At 30.2% G+C, this 16,495-nt stretch overlaps 1 protein-coding gene across 3 annotated transcripts in view; it reads right to left on the reverse strand.

The window, feature by feature from the left end:
- Positions 1-356: 356 nt before the first annotated feature.
- Positions 357-16,495, reverse strand: part of LOC108917651 (facilitated trehalose transporter Tret1-like) — a 43,779-nt gene continuing 27,640 nt past the window's right edge. For 2 of the 3 annotated variants that reach the window (XM_018724368.2, XM_018724369.1), the window contains exons 2-3: positions 12,847-13,167; positions 357-2,823 (exon numbers count right to left, since the gene is read on the reverse strand). In XM_018724368.2, coding sequence (XP_018579884.1) covers positions 1,427-2,823; positions 12,847-12,913 — 1,464 coding nt within the window. In that variant the 5' untranslated portion in view covers positions 12,914-13,167 and the 3' untranslated portion in view covers positions 357-1,426. Of the gene's footprint in view, positions 2,824-12,846; positions 13,312-16,495 lie in introns of those variants that run through there. The other variant, XM_018724367.1, reaches the window with a different exon arrangement.

Consider the following 16,495-nt stretch of genomic DNA (forward strand, 5'->3'; position numbering starts at 1 on the left):
AGCTTTCAAAAACTTTTTGTCTTTATTTAGGTATCGATTTTGATTATTTTTTCGGCATATTGGGAAGAAATTCGTCTAAATTTCAATTTTGGAAAAAGACTGTGTGAACCAGGATGATGGTATTTTATGATCTAAGTTTTGAAAGACCCTGTGGAGGCTTGGTCAGATTGTCTTGTATTATCTTCCTAACATATCAAAAAAATAATCAGAATCGATATAGATGCCCTTTAACGTTCAAAATTTTGCAAAATTCGGGGTTCGCGTTTTTCATGTCTATGAGATTTATTTCTAAACTACCAGTTAAATTTTTATAAAATTTCCACACATCGACAAACTGAGAGAAATAAAACAGCGTAAAGCTTTAGAAAATATATTCTAAATGACATATTCATACCACACAAAATAAATAAAAACGACATTCTAAGAAAATATGGAATATGATTGATCACAGAAAATCACTTCTGGTTTCACAGTCATAAAGTTTTGATAAGGCGAAGGCTATACTGTACATTACTTACAAAGCAGAATCATATATGTATTAAATAACTATACAGTGTGTTTGCTTCTCCTTACTTTCTTTTTTTTAATTCTTTGAACATTTCGTTAAAATTTCAGCAGTTCAGGATTTAAAACAAAAACAAAACAATTAACATGCTAGAAGGAGATATAATCAATCACACTGTAAACTCTTAAAAACTAAAGTCAGTCATGTAGTAGTATGTTATTAATTTTATAGTTCCTAGCATCAGTTTTATGTTAAAATCCAGCAGAATGAGAATATATTTTTTATAAATATATACTTTCTAATAGTGTAATTTACATATTTCAGCATAAATACATTGTTGCTTAATACATTTGCATTGGTAGACCTGTGCATAATTATTTTGATAAATTCATCATTTACAGGCAAAATAGTAATTATTGAGATACGACGATACAATATTGTATCGGCGTCATTTTAAATTAATTTAAAATTGAAACATGTTTTACTTATTTCTTATCACAATTTTATAAGTACATAAAACATATAATATTACTCAAAATAAAGGTTATCTTAACTAATTAAGAACTACTCTGCTAGAATCATATAATAATCTTGTGCATATTACAGATCAAATTCTAAAAAAGAAGAAAAATCTTCTTACCTACTCGACATTAAATTATTGGCAGCTACGTTTTAAAAATAACAAATAATTTTGCTAAAAAGATAGCACCATGATATATTTTTAAGAGTATACCCTAAATAGATAGGCACTTAACATATAACGATAAAATATGTTAGTAATTCCAAACTGGTGTTAGTTACAATTCTACAATTACATAATTATTTCGTATTATGTACAAAGCTAATAACTAATATTGTACTTTACTAGAAAAGACCAATTTCCTTCCATACTAATTTTACAACTGAATCCGTAGATAAAAACTAGGCACTTGTAATGTCTTTAGTTTTGATTTCTAAGTCGTCGATGCTCCCACCCTCTATTTTAGAACTTGATTGTTTGTGGGGGAAAGGTTCGCCCTTCAGCATGAACTGGATCTCCTCCAAAGTTTTCCCCTTAGTTTCGGGTATGTAAAATTGTGCAAATACTGCGGTCAGAAGGCACGAAGCTGCGAAAATATAGAAAGGTAGGTCATAGTAGTAGGCATTGGCTAGCCTCTGGTATAACTCTACGGAGATGAGAGCGAAAATCACGTAGAAGAAGTCGGCGATTGTCATGCCCATAGCCTTGACTTTGGCTGGGAATAGCTCCGCTGTCATCACTATGGGGATGATACCTAGGCCGAATTTGAAAACAGCAGCGTAAACCATGACCGATGCTACTGGTATCCACGATATACTATCTACATCAGCGCCGCTATGTTTGAGTGTGAAGAATATTGCCAGAACTAGCAACGAAAGCCCTGTCAAAAGACTCGAGGTCGTCAACAAGATTTTTCGCCCGAATTTGTCGACTATAAAGTCGGCGATTGTAGCAGCTATCAACATCAGAGCTGCGAAAAGTATGCCGGCTATATTTGAGCTTAAGTAACTAGATTCGGCCGCTGTTAGGATTTCATGGAGATTCATCAACATTACGCTTATACTGCTAAAGTGCTGAGCAGCGTTCAAGACGAACATGATCAAAACGGCTTTCCTGTTGCTTTTGGAAATGACGAGATCCTGGGGCCTTCCTCTTTCAGTTTTCTGTCTCTTCACAGCAGCCGCTATCTCAGCAAACTCCTTGTCGATGTTTTCAGAGGTGCGGAGCTTTTTCAGATGTTTTTTGGCTTTTTCTTCCTTGCCTTTAGAAATTAAGTAATAAGGGGAATCAGGCATGAAAGGAAATGTAGCTAGCTGTACGACAACTATAATTCCTCCGATGATTGAAGGTACGCAGAAATCAACGAAGGGAGCTACAGCGTAAATCACTAGGATCCCTATCAGCATCATAATGTAGATGATCCCAGCTAAGAACCCCCTGACTTTTTGATCTGCGATCTCAGCTATGTACATCGGCGCCGCTACGAAGGCTACGTCTCCGGAAAGGCCAGTGAGAAATCTCGCCACGTAGATGTACTCCACCCTGTCTGCGACCCCGATGAGTGTCCAAGAGATTAAACTTATCACCGCTGACATTATGATGGAGTTCTTCCTTCCTATTTTATCAACTGCGAAGATAGTAACAGGTAGACCCGTTATTCCTCCGCACATGTAAATGGACTCTAGCCATGTGTGGTCGCTGTGCGTGATCTTCACTGGGCTGTCTGGTTTTTCCAAAATGGGGAGGACAGGGGCTGTCCATCCATACTGCATGCCATCTGAGATTGCTCCTAACGTGCCTATAACAAAATGTATTTTTAACCATTTAAAAAAAACTATCTTACTTTGTGAGTAAGGAGATATGTGATCTCTTTCACGGGGTTCATTATTTGCTTTACCATTTGTTTATATTTATATGGTAAGTGTTCTAGATTCTTTCAGTTTTTATTTGTGACTTTCTGATCAAACGAAAGATATGAAAACTGGCATTGCCAGTATTTTTAGCAGATTCAAATGCGTACATTCAAATGTTTTTATCGGAATTTTGGGCAATTTCTTATTCTGAAAATTTTTATTTAGATACTTTCTATTAAAAATTGTTTCTTTGACTTTTTATTCTAGAAACATTATGAGCTAAACTGAATTGAAATTAGTTATGTTCCTTGATTGGAGGCTTTCTATTTTAACAAGTGGAAATATGCTACTGTTTTTAATAACGCCATTGAATTATTGGATTGATCTAATAAAATGGAGTCAGTATCGTGAATCACATCACATAATAAACAACCTACAGTGTCAACAAAACTATTTTAAGTTAATTTATCGGTGCTTATGGAATTCGTGTACAGGGTTTACCAACAAAATTAATCACAGCAGTAACTTTTTATTCGAGAATTGCAAAAATTTTTATAAAAACTAATTTAACACCGCATATCTAGATTTCTAGATGTAAGTTATATTTTTTGTGGAATAATTTTGTCAAATAAAAAACAGTAACTAAAAATTAGGTAACTTAAAATTAGCAGTATATTTTGAAAAATAAAACATAAATTAGACAAAGATTAAAAGAATTATGATTTTATTATCTTAAGTGGGACATATTGAATGTAGAATAATATTTTTAATATGTTGTAATCCTAGTTTATCTATATTTTAAATGTATTTTAAATTTAATGGTAAATACCAGTAGTAATATAATAAGACTGCTACTCAGATTGGAATATTCGTAGTGAACTAATAACTTTCAATTATATACATATGACATATTTAATATTTACATAGACATAAAAAAATGCAAGACATTTCGTTCAAAAAAGACATAACTTATATCTAGAAAACCCTCAGACAACCATATACAGGGTGGGCCATTAGTGTGAGAAAGTAAAATAACTCCCTTGTTATTACAAAAATAATTCCCTTGTTATTACAAAAAAAAAGTTTATATAAAAGTTGTACAGAATAGAAAAACCTATGGGACAAAATTAATTTGAAACACATAGGGCGATGAGTAAAAACGGGACACGCCAAATATTACATTTTTTAAATGAAACACCCTGTATATTTTTAAACATTCCTGAGAAAATTATATGTACAGCATTATAAACAGTTTAACATTTTAGTGCGGGGCTGCCAAGTTATGTAGAAAATTCTTCGAATTTTGGAAAAAACATGACCTCGAATAAGTTGTATTAACTTTCAACTAGGTACTAACACTTGGAGCAAAAATATTTGACAGAGTTATAAGCAAGTGTTAGGCAAAGACTCCTATATTAGCTATTATCAGTATTTTATACAGGGCATTTTTTATAATACGGTCATTTCAAGAAAGTTCAAACTTAATTTTATAAAATTTTTCAAATGGAACACCCTGTATTTTATGGTTCTGTTTTATTCACATATCAGTCCATTTCAACTTTTATTAAGTATATTCTACACCTAAAGTTGTTAATTTTTAAGATATAACAATTCTGAAAAAAACTAATTTTTATTATTTTCGGTCTCACGAAATGGCTTTGGAAAAAAGTTTCTCATTGTGTCAACTTGTCAGTTCATAATTTATCATTTCATTTTGAGTTAATTTTATTAATTAATATTTATTTGTGGTATTCTATAAATAATAAAAATTAAGTTTTTTCAGAAATGTTGCTGTATCTTAAAAACTAACATTTTAGATATAGAACAAGTTTAATAAAAGTTGAAGTGGACCGATATGTGAATAAAATAGAACAATAAAATGCAGGGTGTTCCATTTGAAAGATTTTAGAAAATCAAGTTTAAACTTTCTAAAAATGATCGTATTATAAAAAATGCCCCGAATAAAATATTAATATTAGCATTTGTCTAACATTTGCCTATTTGTCTAATTATTTTGTTCCAAGGGTTAGTAGCTGAAAATTAATATAACTTCTTCGAGGTCGTATTTATTCCAAAATTCGAAGAATTTTCTAGCTAAATTGGCAATCCCGCACTAAAATGATAAACAGTTTATATTGCCATATGTAAAATTTTCTCGGAAATTCATATATTTAAAAATATACAGGATGTTCCATTAAAAAAATGTAATATTTGGCGTGTCCCGTTTTTACTTATTAATCTGTATATATCAAATTAATTTTGTAGTTTAGGTTTCTTTATTCTGTATAACTTTTATATTAACTACTTTTTTGTAACAAGGGAGTTATTTCACTTTCTCACACTAATGGCCCACCCTGTAGCTATTAATTGAATTTTTTTCCTAAATATAAAAATAAAGAAAATACAGGGGCAATTATTTTTATTTTTAGTGAGGAGCCCTCTAGATATTTAAATTCTTGATATTTTTTAACATTTACAGATACTTATAGTAATAATTTCAATTTCTCTCTCTCTTCTCCTATAGATACAGGTATTTTGAAAGCGTAAAAACCTTTTTAAGCGATTGCAATGGTAATATCATCTAATACAGAATTAAAAATGACTAGATTATGTCATAAAAATAGCAGCGATATATTTAAAAAAATCAATCTGATTATGGCCCCTCGAAGACGAAACGTCGGATCGCAAAAATGTTGACGCCATTAGATAGAGCGAAAAAAGTGGCAATGTAAATATGCAATTTATTTAAAATTTGTTTTCAAATAAAGCCAGAAAAAAAATAAAGTTTTGGGTCAAACAATGACAGTTTTTTTTTCGTAGAACTGAATGGTGTGATAAATTTTTGAATGTTTTTTAATTTAAACAAATTATCAACAATAACTGAAACATTCACTGTTGCAAGTTATTTTTTATTTTTTTTGCATTTTTGAGTCAAAACGAAAAAATGATTACCGGCAGAACTCGTACGATGATTTTTTAAGTAGAATTTTTCTTTGAAAAAAAGTGTTCCAGACCGAAAAAAATGAATATCAGAAAAAAATTTAAAGTTATTTAAGACAGAGGAAGGTATACTTTCACCAAGTTTCGTCAAAATTAAATTATTTTTACGGAAATGAGAAATAAAAAACGAAAAATCAGAGAAATGCCTGTTTCTCGCATTTTCCTCGGAAATTTTGAGGTTATGTTAAAAAGTGACTTCTACAAAAGTTGTAGATTTTTGCATGATCTACAACTGTTGTATTGGATACTTTCTTTTTTGACGTCAACTTTCGCCAGAAATCCCAGTGCTATAATTTTTCATAACTTTTCAACCCCCCAAATTAACCCTCCGTCGCCCCTGCTCACGCATTTATTTTTTTTTTAGGTTTATTATAAGCCCCTTTACCATTTCCACTTATAAAAGTCCAGGTAACAATTTTTTTTTCTCCAAGTGTAATTTGGTTGGGCTATTAATAATAATGATTTCATTTATTTCGCACCCAAAATTTATAATAGGTGAACATAAATAATTAAATGATTGAATTTGGATAATAAAGGAGAAATACAAAAATACCTAAAGAAACGTATTACAATCTTGTGAACTATAATTAATGTCAGAGATATTGAACGTACTGTTAAATAAATGACATATTTTTAAAGGGTGATTTCATCATAACATTTGTTCTGTTAAATGAGCAATAAAATATATAACCGAGAACTTTTCCTAAGTAGGTTCTAACAAACAGATTATGAACTAATTTAAACAGAAAACATAATCAAATACAATCTTCCTATGTGTAAGATAATCTAATTGAATTAATTTAATAAATAATTAATCATTTTCAGTACTCCTGTGAGAGGATTATTACCATAAAGTGTAAAAAACATATTTAAATTAAAAATTGTTAATTGACCAGATTTAATTTATCCATCAAATTTTGATAAAGACTGTAGCTAATCCATAAACGGTATGCTAGATTACTTCTGATAAATCATGCATATATTATCTCAAAATTATTATTAACATTAATAAAGCTATTCAAGTGTCTAGTAAAAAATTTTCTTATAGTCCAGTCGAATTAGAACATAAACCCTGAGAATTTAAAAAAAAATTATTTAGACTTTTTATTGCACTTTAATTAATTAACGTTAATTTTTATTGCTGCTAGCGCGTTTATAACATCAACCATCAATGTAAAATTTTTTGGAAGTAAAAGTTTAACTCTTTCTTTAATCGTATCCAAAATCCCAGTCCGATACGTCCAATAGTTAATTAACATTTAACGTTATAAAAAATCTATCTTGGGAACAAAAAGGCGTAAGTGATATCCTTTTTTTTCAAATTATAGTAAAAATAAGCTGTATTTAATGCAAAAAGAGCGAATTCCCGAGCGGCTTTTGCATGACCCTAGAACAATTTATTGTAACGCTGTATTGCACATCTTACTCTGATAGTTGCAAGGAGAGGAACTTAATTTCAATTTTTTTAAAATTTTCTTCTTAAATAAATCTTTGGATCAATTAGAAGCTATATCTACCACCTTAACTTTCAAAATAACGAACGAAATTAATTAATTAACAAAAACCTGAAGCAATAATTGCACGGCCAATCGAATCGGCCTTAGGCACACATATTGGTGTTTGGATTGACCGTCTTTTCCATAAGTTTCATCTACATCCATCGTTTTTTGCAATAATAATGCGCAATTTTCGAAAACTGATTTTTCTGCGTTCACGCTTTATTTTACAGTTAACAAATTGGTGAAACATGACTTTAGATATCTTAAATTGTTGGTAATTTAATTGCTTACAACATAAAATAACTAATTTTCTGATAAGTCGTAAGTATAGATTTTTATGGGCTGTAAAAAAAGTGAAAACAAACACGTAATTTTGCCACTTATTTTCAATTTGCCAACTTAGCGTCATTTCTTTCGAGTTATTTTTTTGATATGATCATTCTATATATCCTTCACCATCATAAAGTGTAATAAAGTGTCTACTAACAATTTTTTTAGGTTCAAACTCTAATTCGATTGGACTATTAGTTTATTTGCTGAGGATAACATATCCCTTAAGATTGTTAACAGTTAATTTACAGATTAGATAATCACTGAATTGGCAGTATATATTCGAGAAATAGGTAGGTAAGAATACTTTTATTATGCTTCTCTCTCCTTAAATATTGATTGTACCTTTAAAATCAATATTTGTTCCAAGAATGATACCTTCCATTGTTATTAAGAGTTTGTTTATTGTAAATGCTTGTATTTGGTCCGTTTTCTACAGAGCCAATACAGAATATTTAAAAATGTTATATTTCTAACATTTAATAATAAGTTTCAAAACATCTGCAATACCACAGTAACCTATACAATCGATTTACTGCGATTTAATGTCTATTCTTGACCGTGACTTCATTTTGTATAATATGGATTTAAGAAAGCTCTCCCCACAAACTATGAATATGTTGAATAATATAGATTTGTAGATCTAGATAAAGTTGCAGTGACTACTACAAATTCAATGAGAAATGTTTGAAAAGCTTTATGGATTTTTATTCGTCTTTTTATTTAATGTTTCAATGTGTTGTTTTAATGGATTTTTTTAAATAAGCGTTAAACAATGACATACGTACAGGGCGTCCTGTAATCCGGGAGAATTAGACCAAACACATGACTGTTTAAAAAATCTGGCCTACCTCGAATTTTATGGGCTTCAAATTAAGTAAAAAATACACAGAATAAAAGCCTAAATTTGAGTATTTGTAGAGGTCGAGCGTCATATTGTTTATAACAAAAGAAAAAAATAATAATTGCTCTTTTTTCAGTTTTTAGCTTATATCTCCGAAAATAAGCCTCTAATCGACATGAGGTATAGGTACTCATCGATTTTGTTCCTGAAGAAATTTGCTACATGAATAGGCTTTTGCGAAAGCTCGCAAAATTTTGCAAAATTAGGGGTGAAAGAAAATGTGCAAAATTTTTAACATTAAATAAAACGAACGAATTTAATCCAATTGGTTTGAAATCTGTATATTAGAAAATCGCCGAGATAAGGACCCTAGTTACCGTTTTTATTTGTTTTTTGTTAATAACTTTTTTATTTTACATCCCAAAAATCTGAAATTTACAAAGAAGCGAGATAATGTAATTACTTTTCGATCCTTTTCTGCCGAATTTATATATCTTGACCTAGGCAGAAGATATACGCGCTCGCGTTTTCGACTTTATAATTTTGCAGTAGGCCGCCATTTTAAAATTGGGGGTCCGGATTGCGGGTAGTTGTTGAGCACCCCAACAGTTATCTTTTCCTGTAGTTTCATCCAATTTCAGTCAAATTTGTTCTTTTTATTTAATGCTGAAAATTTTTTTTCACCGCTATTTTTGCAATGTAAAAATAATTTTGCGAGCTCTCGCAAAAGCCTACTCATTTCCTCAGGAACAAAATCGATAAGTATACCTCATGTCGATTAGAGGCTTATTTTCGGAGATATAAGCAAAAAACTGAAAAAAGAGCAATTTTTTTACTTTGTTATAAACAACATGACGCTCGACCTCTACAAAGACACAAATTTAGGCTTTTAACCTGTGTATTTTTTACATAATTTTAAGCCCATAAAATTCGACGTAGACCCGATTTTTGAAAAAAAAACCTAATTCGCCCGGACTATAGAAATGGTTTTTATTTTATAGGGATGTTTCGTATATAATTATTCGTTTCGAACCTTCCCCTAAAATGTAGATAATTTTCTATTTAATATGTTTTTGACAAACGTTAAAAAAATTTTGTTGATCGTTTATTGCTTTTGATAAAGTAATACATGTCATTTTCTACTTTCGGCAATTTAAAAGTTCAATATTTAAAATTGTAACGTTGGATTGTTGTTACATAATTAAACTTATAGTAACAACTAAGTTTTTTATAAAATCTTAAAATGGGAAAAAAATCGCAATTCTAATAAATGTGTAAATTTTTATATTGATGCATTTTATTTATGCGCTTTTCCAGAAAATAATAAACAAAAATATAATTCATTTTAGGTGGAGCAAATAAATAGTTTTTTCAATATTTTCACAAACAGCGGTAGTATGCAAATTTTGGAACATTAATGAAACATCACATTGGTATTAATATATTTCCAGTTTCTCTTTATCTTCTGCAAGGGACTGATGAAAGTTATAAATGTGTGCATTTTTTCTAGTTCTCTCATAAACATATAGTCCAATTAACTAAGCCTTTAAATCGAAATTTTGTCAACTTGGCTAAAATTTTGATAAGAGTTAGTTTAAGGTATATTATAACAATAAGTGAGAGTAATTTTTTGTTCAACCCCCGGCCAAGGGTGGAAAAAGTTAAAACAAAGGGCTTTTTCAAGATAACTCAAAAAGGGTAAGAGCTAGAAAAAAAAGTTTTTCATGAAAGTTGTAAAGCAGACAATTCTACATAAAAATGGTCTCTTAGCTTTTTCTTGTACTATTAAAATTAACAGAGTTAGGGAGGCTAGAAGTTAAGGGAAGATTTCAGAAATTTAATTTTGTTAAATCATTAAAATTAACGATTAAAAATTTGATTTTTTGTTATAACTTTCTTATTAAAAATTAAAAAATATATCTATTTCTCTGAAAAGAAAAGTTACATATTTTAGAGCAGATTGAAAAAAAAAATTACAAAATTCAATCATTTTTCTGTTTGTTATGATTTTTTTTAAATTTCTGAAATCTTCCCTTAACTTCTAGCCTCCCTAACTCTGTTAATTGTAATAGTACAAGAAAAAGTTAAGAGGCCATTTTTATGTAGAATTGTCTGCTTTACAACTTTCATGAAAAACTTTATTTTCTAGCTCTTACCCTTTTTGAGTTATCTTGAAAAAGCCCTTTGTTTTATCTTTTTCCACCCTTGGCCGGGGGTTGAACAAAAAATTACTCTCACTTATTGTTATAATATACCTTAAACTAACACATATCAAAAATTCAGCCAAGTTGGCAAAATTTCGACTTAAAGGCTTAGTTAATTGGACTAATAATTTTAAGTTGTTCTATTTGGGAACTTTTTGTATGTCTTGTAAACTTTCCGTATCTTCCTTTTTTATAAATAGGTAGGTATTATAAACTGACATTTACTATTTTTTTATTTTTTAACTTCTATACCATTAAAATAGGTTTTTAATAGGACGATGTAAATACATATATTTTTCAACTTAGTCTAATTGCTTTCTGATTTTACTTAATTATGTAACTGACATTGAATCATTGCTTACTTCAAAAACAAAATACGTAACATTTTACAACCTTTGAAAAATGTACCCACTACACACTGTGTTTCACTTTCCACCGGGTCATCCTTATATTAAATTAAAAAAGGGGCAGACTTTTATAAACATCTATTAGCGATCCTTTTATTTGTAATACTTTAGTAATATATTTTAATTTGGCATCCGAAAGAAATCTTTTGTATTAGCTGTTTTACATTGACAATTTATTGATGAATTAATTCATGAAGTCGCTTCATCAAGAAATTGGACTAGTTTAATGCACCAAATCTGCTGTCAAATAACTTCATGAATTTATTCACCAGGTTCTTGACGAATTAGAGCATGTTCTAATTTTCGTCAATTTATTCGTGAAGTTCGAAAGTACCAACCCAACAGATTTCCACCCTCAGATCAGTAATGAGGTTATGTTATTGGAATATGTAATTAATTGTGTGGCGTCGTACTAGTTTTGCATTGTTTTTAGTGATTTGTTACTTACAAACACTAATATTTATATAATATGTGTCAAAACGGTACCGCTGTTGTATCACTACAATTATGAGTGGAAAGGTGACATTTTTGAAATTTATTTGCTTCTTTGATTCGTTGGTAGAATTGATTCATGCGTCAAAAAACTTGATAAAGTCTGTAGCAGTGTAAAACTACATTGTTTACCAATAAATTCGTGAATTAATTCATGAAGAACTTCGTCAATTTATTCATCAATAAATTGTCAATGTAAAACAACTATATCAAATTTGAATGAAAAGCTGTGAAAATGCTCAGGCACTAAACATTTAGTTTTTTTCTTTAGCATAACCGTTAATTTAAAAATTAACAAAGATGGATTAGTTTTTTCTTTTATACTATTTATTTTATCAGCTATCAAATTCACGGGAAAACTTTTCTACCTAGTCGTTAAAAAAGATTAGTGCAAGAATATCAAGTAATACGCATCAAAAGAAGAAACAAAGTTACAACATTAAATAACTAAATAATTACCTCTGTTTCTTAAAAGTTATTAAGTAAAATGTTTATAAGGATAGTCTTCTTATTACGAGGTTTCATAAGATAAAATTAGACATAGATGTGGAGAAATTACTAAGCATGGAAGAAGAAAAGTAATAAAACGGCTGAAAATACATAAAAAAGGAAGTTGGATAATTATTATTTATTTATTTAATATCGTTTTACTATTTCGATTGTTCACATTCATATTTATTTTTGTCACAGTGTACACAAAAATACTGTTTGTCTGTCTAAAAATCGGATGCTTAGTAATAGTGCAAAAAAAATAAAAATAGCTGCAACGAGACTTACGTTGTTTTGAAATAAGCGATTCAAATACTTTAAGCAGTTGTAAATACATTAAATCTAGCAACAAAGTTTAAAACGTTTTAAAAAAATTGCTCACAATTCGTGCGTTTATGTTATGAAATATTATTATTAGCCGAAAAATGACATAAACACAATAAACTGGTAATAGCAATTTGGATTTGTCAATCGGAACAACATAAGCCTTACTATTCAACCACTTCATTTACTCCGACCATTTCCGAGACACGTTGTTTACCGCCAAAAATTAGGCATCTGTTTTCGCTACAAAAATAGTTTCACTTAGTTACGTAAGCCGCGATTGACGTAAACATCGGGTGAAACGTCATAGCGTCTATTTTTATTCCCCGTTTCCTGAAATTAGCAAAGCACCAACAAGAATAACATGAAAAGTACTCACCGGTCAGAACGGCGATCATCTGAGGGAGCGTTCCCTTGAACATGTGGCAGATCGTATTCTCGCGCATTTCTGTATGTAGATGCAGACGTTATTATTCAAGATCTGGCAGTGGTCCGCTGCTATAATTAATAGATTTAACTGTAATGCACCAAACAAGTGCTGGTGGTTCAACGCAGCCAACAAACATGCAGTTGGGAGACCTTTCCACGATTCACTTGACCTGCACTACCGATCGATTGCTTCCTCGTTAAGAAACATAAGACCTTGCAGACGACCTTCTTGTTCTTAGGATCCTCCTTGTCTCCTCTGGAGCAGATCTACCTGCGACAAATACCACAAAGTAGTACCTGGACGAAACTAAATCTAAACTGATTATCGGATTTATACTGGTTGTATATTTTCGCAGAGTTATTTTTAGTCAGGATCAGGAATTGGTCACTGTACAACAACTACTCCGTAGTTGCCTGTTCAGTGATGGTTCCTTATTGAGAGGGATCACTTGTAATCTTCTTTTATTATAAAAAAGTGAGACGAGGGGGAGTAAATACAACTAAGACAGATGTGTAGATAAGATAAACGTGTGTTAAAACTAAATCTGACGTGAAACTAAAAACGGATTAGGCACTAATTCGTGGCCGAAAGTGTTTTGGTAAACTATAACGGCTTTTAAAATCTAAAGGACAATACGGGCAGAATTTCTGATTTTCTAGGTGACATTTTAATTGCAAAATGACAGATTTATGATTACCTGAAAATCAATGACGGCAGTATTTTTTGATTGATCACCTTCGTCGGTAATCTGAGGATTACTCGGAAGTTCAAATTCTTGTTGAAATCGTTACTACAAGAGACAAAGAAATACAGGGTGCCTTGAGCGTTCCTTTCAACAGAACATATAATTCAATAAAGTAAGCAAAGTTAAGTATCTAACATTTTTTGAAATTGCAAAGATAAAAACTAATTTGCTAATTTAAATAAGTCAGGATTTATTTAAAAAATAAAATTATTTGGATCAAGTTACCTTAGTACCATTTTAGAAACCTTATGGCCTGCCAGAAACAATTTCTTTGTTCCATTTTTTCATAGTCCTCAATTCTATTGCAGTTATCAAGTTCCGTAGGATCAATATTTGGGTATATTCTAATCAAATATTATCCTTTTGCTAAATCTATTCCTTATTTTTTTTGCTATTTAAATAAATTTACCTCAACTGAAATCAATAACATTAGTGAGACGCCGCGACATAAGAAAGCAGTAAGTTGGTTTAAATCAGAAAAGTATTTGATATGGCTACAAATTTCGCAAATAGATTAAGTTCAATTAGATTAGAGAGCATTAGAAACATTCAACATGTATATTTTTTATAGAAAATGCACTCCTAGTGACTATGCTATAAATAAGAATTAAATTCCGTATACCAAATTTCACTGAAATAAACCTGTGTTCAAAAAATAAGGTGAATTGCTTATTTAAAATTCGCTGGTATTATGAAAGCATAAAATTATATATTTTTTGTAGGTTGGTAGTACTGTCCTTGATATCCATGCATAGTTTCAAGTCAATATATTCAATATGCTGCAAAGCTACTCGTGTTTTTGTAAACATACGAAAGTGAGTTTATCAATTTTCACTGTTTCGAGAGTTGGAAAAAACGTTGGCATAAGTGCATTGTATCAGGTGGGGATTACTTTGATGGCGACGAGATTGATTTGAAAGCATAAATAAAGATTTTTTATTTTTTGACAAATTCACCTTATCTTTTGGACAACACAGTATATTTAAAAATGATAAAATTATCTATAACAAATATGGCCTATTAGTTATGGCACACGCTGTATATTTTCAATGGGCATTACCGGATGTCTCGTAAAAAATCGCTGCAAGCTTCATTTTTGGACCGATTAAAAAAAGATTAGCGTTAATCACTTCGAAAATACTACAGACTGGGTTCTTCTTTCAAGGCCTATCTTAATGACATGCGATTGTCATTTTTTATAGTGGAACAATGCGTTCTTTTTATTTTTCCTGGAACATAATTTTTTTCAGAACACTGTATCTGACAACCTAATTCTTGTCTCGATTTATGTCAAAAATTTACAAAATAAATTGGTACAATACTTGTGATTATATACTCCAAAAAAAAATGTCAATGAACCATGAAAACAATCGTATTAACATAGAAATAAATGTCATTTAAGGTACACGGAAAAAATACACATTTACGACAAGAATAAATTGTACGAAAATTTGACATTTACGTTGTGATTATTTTTGCAATTGCGAAACCATTACCAAATTTTATTTTGCAGTATCGTGGGCAAGTTTGATACAATTTATGAATTTTTATAACTCTTTTCTGTATGTAGAAGGAAATAATTACCACGTATGTTTCTGCCTTAAGCTTTTGCATTAAATTTAATATTACCATTTTACTAAAGTAACAAAAAATCATCTTATTCAGTGCACCGGCAAATCAAGTTACCTTAAAAATTAGATATGTACATATTTCATTTAAAAAAACACAATCGTTTTTCATTAAAGTAGGCTTTAAAAAGATTATAGTTTCTTTTTATTTTTTTTTTAGTCATTAAAGTTAATTTTGTTTTCAAAACAGGACCAACAATAGTGGACTTATAGTTTAACACAGCCGAATGCATTTGCTAAAATCTTTAAAAAATGATTATTTGTAAATAATTTACAAACAAGTCAGTACAACACAATATACAATACAAAGCTTATTTATGACGCATACATATCGTCGTAATTATAAAATAAAAAATTTAGATAAATGAAAAATAATACCTGCAAACTGGTACGCCTATGGCCGTTTTATACATGATTGATTTATTACTTTATACCATTTTAAAACAGGCTACAGAAGCTGATTATTTGTAAAGCTCAAGGAATTATTCGGGTTCTTTGATGTGTTCATCCAAATATATCGAACATTTGTAATGCAATTTTGTTTTTCCAACACTTCATTCATATTTCCTATTCTAGGCTCTTTTATTAGAATGTCACGTCCAGTGCCTGTTCTAGATTGAGACTGTAAATTTATAAACATCCTGTGTAATAAAATTACAGAGCATCTTATGAGTACACAGACTTGTGATTTCAGGTGATTAGGGTATCGTCTCTAATGAAAAATAGATTTTATCTAAAAAGTTGCTTATCCATCCATCAGTGTCGGATTTTAGTATCCAGTTCGTTTGTTTTAATTTTTTAGCGAATTAACTTATTCCAATTTAGTAAAGCAACAGATTATTGTAACGTTAAGGTAATAACCCGAGAATTAATGTAATTATGATATGCGATGAAAGCCCGAGTTTGTTTCTAATTATACCCTATACAAATCAACTATTTGGCTGTTTCTTCGTAGTAATAGAATAAAAATATTAAAAAATATATATATTTACTGGTGCCTACGGCGCGCGACGTACTGATTTTGTTTAAAATTTTAGTAATAATGATCTTGCGTTGATTGAAAAGTGATTTTCAATCTAGACTACGTATCCATCAGTGTCACATATTTTACGGATTATTAAAAATAGATAAAGTAGGGATTAAGTAGCTTTTGTAAAAGTGGGTTCTTTTCTTAAAATATCATAGACCAAATCATTAATAAATTTTGTCAACAAAGGATTATGGT

The sequence above is a fragment of the Anoplophora glabripennis genome, unplaced genomic scaffold, assembly GCF_000390285.2.
Source record: "Anoplophora glabripennis isolate ALB-LARVAE unplaced genomic scaffold, Agla_2.0 scaffold44, whole genome shotgun sequence".
NCBI lineage: Eukaryota > Metazoa > Arthropoda > Insecta > Coleoptera > Cerambycidae > Anoplophora > Anoplophora glabripennis.